This window comes from Etheostoma cragini, chromosome 22 (assembly GCF_013103735.1).
Source record: "Etheostoma cragini isolate CJK2018 chromosome 22, CSU_Ecrag_1.0, whole genome shotgun sequence".
NCBI lineage: Eukaryota > Metazoa > Chordata > Actinopteri > Perciformes > Percidae > Etheostoma > Etheostoma cragini.
Genome location: NC_048428.1, coordinates 21959050 through 21964519, shown reverse-complemented (window position 1 = coordinate 21964519; position 5470 = coordinate 21959050). Strand labels below are relative to the sequence as shown.

Sequence of the window (5470 nt, the reverse complement as noted above, 5' to 3'; positions counted from 1 at the left end):
ATATATATATATATATAAACACACACAACAAATTTACACACACACACGCATATACACACCCACATGCACACACACAAAATCTCCGTCTTAGTGACCCATTAACTGTGTTTGTGGACGAGCGGAAAATATATCGACATATGTTTAGACCCAAAACTAGCATTAGCGCTAACGTTAGCCAAATGCTGGTATAAATGCAAAGGGCTGGTTAATTAGCTCTAAGTTAACTTTGGACCCTGCGTGTGGACGAGAGCGGAGAGTGTCTCCGGGGACCTCCTGACCTCCACCCACCTGCCTCCGTCAGCGTGGAACACCACCGACTCCTTCCCGGTGCTGATGCAGCCGTTGATGTTCTCCAGCACGCCGGCGTTCACCATTTTGTACATCAGCAGGCGAGTGCGGGGGTCCACGGCTTGTTCCTGCAGAGAGAGAGGGCGAGTGAGACGGAGAAACAACGAGCTGTGTGTGTTTCTGTGTCTCTGTGTGTGTGTGTGTCTCTCTGTGTGTTTGTATATGTGTGTGTTTGTGTATATGTGTGTCTCTGTGTGTGTATATGTGTGTCTGTGTGCGTGTGTCTCTGTGTGTGTATATGTGTGTCTGTGTCTGTGTGTCTCTGTGTGTGTGTGTTCGTGTGTGTCTGTGTGTATCTCTGTGTGTGTATATGTGTGTCTGTGTGTCTCTGTGTGTTTGTGTATATGTGTGTCTCTGTGTGTGTTTGTATATGTGTGTCTGTGTGTCTCTGTGTGTTTGTGTATATGTGTGTCTCTGTGTGTGTGTGTATATGTGTGTCTGTGTGTCTCTGTGTGTGTGTATGTGTGTGTCTGTGTCTGTGTGTCTCTGTGTGTGTGTATCTCTGTGTGTTTGTATATGTGTCTCTGTGTCTGTGTATATGTGCGTCTCTGTGTGTGTATATGTGTGTCTCTGTTTGTATATGTGTGTCTCTGTGTGTGTATGTCTGTGTGTGTGTATCTCTGTGTGTGTATATGTGTGTCTGTGTGTCTCTGTGTGTTTGTGTGTGTGTGTGTGTGTGTGTGTCTCTCTCTCTGTGTGTGTGTGTGTGTGTGTGTGTGTGTGTGTGTGTTCCTATACGTACGGCGGTGGAGTGCTCCTTCTTGTCGTGCAGCCGGGCGCTGCGTCTCTGCTCGCTGTAGCAGTGCTGCTTCAGGGAGTTGAACACCTGGTTGGACAGCTTCAGGTCCATCCCCAGCCCGTCCCCCACGTGCACCTCCGGGGCAAACTGCAGGACAGAGACAGGAAGGACATTAAACCTTAACATGGACATTAAACATTAACATGGACATTAAACCTTAACATGGACATTAAACATTAACATGACATTACACATTAACATGGACATTAAACATTAACATGGACATTAAACATTAACATGACATTACACATTAACATGGACATTAAACCTTAACATGGACATTAAACTTTAACATGGACATTAAACAATAACATGGACATTAAACTTTAACATGGACATTAAACAATAACATGGACATTAAACTTTAACATGGACATTAAACTTTAACATGGACATTAAATGGACATTACACATTAACATGGACATTAAACTTTAACATGGACATTAAACAATAACATGGACATTAAACTTTAACATGGACATTAAACTTTGACATGGACATTAAACATTAACATGGACATTAAACGGACATTAAACTGCTTTTTAAGGGAATTAACGTACCAGAAGTACATGTATGCAGAAGTTACCATATAGCCACAAAGTTAAAAAAAAAATTCAACCTGGACTTTTAGACTTAAAAACATAACAATAAAGACACTTTTAGACTTAAAAACCTAATGAAGATGCTTTTAGGGATCATGTCATCATCATCAACATGTATAAATACACATAAAACACGGTATGTGTCTCACGTTGTCCATGCGCGCCGTGTTCTTGCGTCCGCAGGTCACCTCGTCATGTTTGGTGGTGATGTTCTTGCCCTTCCCGGTGAAGCCCTTCCTCGGCGTAGTCTGGGGCTTTTCTGGAGGATCAGACACATAATCACAATAATTACTATAATAACAGCGTGGACAGTCATTTGAACCTTGTATTGTATTACTGTATTATATTGGGGGTCAAATCGACTCATTTCAAACTTTTACATGAAGAAAAACGACACAAGTTACATTTTTTCTACCTGAAAATCAACGGCAAAATACTTGGAAAAAACGGGCCAAAGAACGTTGCTGAAAGTGTAAAAACAAGCAGCGGGTCGAGTATTTATCGGGAACCTAAATTGATACGGGGGCCGGATATAAATCTGCGAGGGGCCGGATTTAGGCCCGCGGGCCTCGGGTTTGACACGTGTGTTAGAGCATCAAATGGTCAGGTTTTAACCCTTGTTTGGGATTCGGGTCAAATTGACCCATTTCTAATTTTTACAAGAAGAAAAATGGTCCAAGTTCCATGTTTTCTACCTGAAACCAGCGTCCTTTCCTTACTTCCTGAGATAAACATGTCTTCCTGACTCAGAACATTAATCTGGATATGACACTTATGTTGTTTCCATAGTGGATTTTTAACATGAATTATAACCTTATGACACAAAACAAACCCCACTGCCATGTTTAATAGTGTGCTAGTAGAGACTGATGCATTCCCTAAACATAGATGTTATCTCAGCTGTTGGAAATGGAGATAAAGACCATATTTGTTAATAGATTATGAAGGAAGATTTTATTTCAGAATTGTTTTTATATAAAATAATAATAATAAATTATAAATAAAACAAGATTTAATTCTTGTGTTTTTTAAATTATTTTTTTTACTTATAATTATAAATAAAAATTAAATTTTATTCTTGTGTTTTTTAAATTTAATTTTAAATTTATTATAAATAACATAAAAGTATGTTTATAACAATAATTTTATAATAAAACATAAATAAAAATACAATTTAATTCTTGTGTTTAATCTGTTTTTATTTGTTTTTTAACAGTTTATTCTTGTGTTTAATCTGTTTTTTTAAATGTTTTTTTAACAGTTTATTTAACAGTTTATTCTCGTGTTTAATCTTTTTTTTAAATGTTTTTTTACAGTTTATTCTTGTGTTTAATCTGTTTTTATTAGTTTTTTTTAACAGTTTATTCTTGTGGTTAATCTGTTTTTATTTGTTTTTTTTAACAGTTTATTCTTGTGTTTAATCTTTTTTTAAATGTTTTTTATAACAGTTTATTCTTGTGTTTAATCTGTTTTTATTTGTTTTTTTTAACAGTTTATTCTTGTGTTTAATCTTTTTTTAAATGTTTTTTTAACAGTTTATTCTTGTGTTTAATCTTTTTTTAAATGTTTTTTTAACAGTTTATTCTTGTGTTTAATCTTTTTTTATTAGTTATTTTTACAGTTTATTCTTGTGTTTAATCTGTTTTTATTAGTTTTTTTTTTACAGTTTATTCTTGTGTTTAATCTTTTTTTTTAAATGTTTTTTAACAGTTTATTCTTGTGTTTAATCTGTTTTTATTAGTTTTTTTTACAGTTTATTCTTGTGTTTAATCTGTTTTTATTAGTTTTTTTTTACAGTTTATTCTTGTGGTTAATCTGTTTTTTGTGTAAAGCACTTTGAATCGCCCTGTTGCTGAAATACGCTCTACATATACAGCTGCCTTGCCTTGCGCCGCCAACAACAACAACAACAACAACGCCGATTGGGTGCAAGGTGTTTCTGTTATTTTGTCCACGGCCTGTCGGTACGTTACCAGCTCTGTAGGGGTCGTGTCTCGTGTCCTGCCAGTCCACCTCGTCCTCTGAGCTGTCGCTGTCTTCATACGGGTGGACCATGCGGTAGTTCTCAAAGGAGATGGACACTGAGAGACACAAAGAGTAAGACTGTAATTTAACTACCTGCCGTCTGTCTTCGTCCCCGCTAGGTGTCCCCGCTGCGTGTCTCACGAGGCGTGTCTCTCGTGTCTCTACCTTTGCTTTCTCCGTTGAACTTCTTCTCCTCCCGGCGGAGCTGATCGTCGAACTCGCGGTCAAACTGCATCTGCAACATCTGGGCGAGCATCAGGTCGCTGGTCGTCTCGGAGACATCGTCTGACAGCAAGAGGTCTGCTCCGGGGCTGAGAGACGGGGACAGAGAGAGGGACAGAGAGGGAGGGACAGAGAGAGGGAGGGACAGACAGAGAGAGAGAGAGGGAGGGACAGAGAGAGAGAGAGAGACAGACAGAGAGAAGGACAGAGAGACAGAGAGGGAGGGACAGAGAGAAGGACACAGAAAGAGAGAGGGACAGAGACAGAGAAAGGGACAGAGAGAGACAGACAGACAGAGAGAGAGTGAGACAGACAGAGAGAGGGAGGGACAGAGAGAGAAAGGGACAGAGACAGAGAAAGGGACAGAGAGAGAAAGGGACAGAGAAAGGGACAGAGACAGAGAAAGGGACAGAGAGAGAGAGAGACAGACAGAGAGAGGGAGGGACAGAGAGAGAAAGGGACAGAGACAGAGAAAGGGACAGAGAAAGGGACAGAGACAGAGAAAGGGACAGAGAGAGAAAGGGACAGAGAAAGGGACAGAGAGAGAAAGGGACAGAGACAGAGAAAGGGACAGAGAAAGGGACAGAGAGAGAGAGAGAGAGACAGAGAGACAAAGACAGAGAGAGAGGGACAGAGAGAAACAATGAGACAGACGGAGACAATGTGAGATGGAGAGAGAGAGAAATAGGGAGAAAAAAAATTGAGAGAGAGAGAAAGAGAGGGACAGAGACAGAGAGACAAAGGGAGGGAGAGAGAGGTAGGAACAGAGAGATGAGGGACAGGAAGAGAGAGAGAGAGATGAAAGGTAAAGAAAGGAGGGATGGTAAAACAACAGAAAAACAAAGACAGAAAGATTAAGAAGACATTAATTAATAAAGAGTAATAAAGAAGAGCAACGTGGAGCGGTGAGGACTCACTCAGAGAGAGACAGGAAGTGGCTGTCCTCCTCCTCCAGCTGATTGGCCAGCTGTTCGCTCATCACGTCGGCCAGGGAGCAGGCTGCAGGGGGGGGGGCCACGGGGCCCCACGGGCTCTGGGTCCAAAAACACAACACAACACAACACACACACACACACACACACACACACACACACACACATTAGTAGCAGGAAGACACCATCCCTCCTTTCTTTACCTTTTCCTCTCTCTCTCTCTCTCTCTTTCCATCCCTCCTTATCTCTGTTCCTACCTCTCTGTCTCTCTGATGTTTGAGTTGGAAAAGCAGAAATTAGGAATTACTGAGACTAAAATTAAAGGAATGGATGTTGATGATAATCACAGACTGGAATATGTCAACTTTTACTCAATACTATTTCAACAACACTTCCATTTGTTTTACAATGCTATAAAATTGAATAAGACGCCTCAAAATTAATGAAAGTAGAGATTTGTACATGTCTTCATGTTGTCTTCATGTTGTCCTCATGTTGTCTTCATGTTGTCCTCATGTTGTCTTCATGTTGTCTTCATGTT

The 5470-nt window shown here is 40.1% G+C and overlaps 1 protein-coding gene across 1 annotated transcript in view; it reads right to left on the bottom strand.

Moving 5' to 3' along the window:
• Positions 1–210: 210 nt before the first annotated feature.
• Positions 211–5470, bottom strand: part of LOC117938298 (serine/threonine-protein kinase RIO3-like) — an 11846-nt gene continuing 6586 nt past the window's right edge. The window contains exons 6-11 of the mRNA XM_034862820.1: positions 4915–5093; positions 3941–4086; positions 3724–3831; positions 1900–2009; positions 1091–1234; positions 211–416 (exon numbers count right to left, since the gene is read on the bottom strand). Of these exons, the coding sequence (XP_034718711.1) occupies positions 216–416; positions 1091–1234; positions 1900–2009; positions 3724–3831; positions 3941–4086; positions 4915–5093 (888 nt within the window). The 3' untranslated portion in view covers positions 211–215. The remainder of the gene's footprint in view (positions 417–1090; positions 1235–1899; positions 2010–3723; positions 3832–3940; positions 4087–4914; positions 5094–5470) is intronic.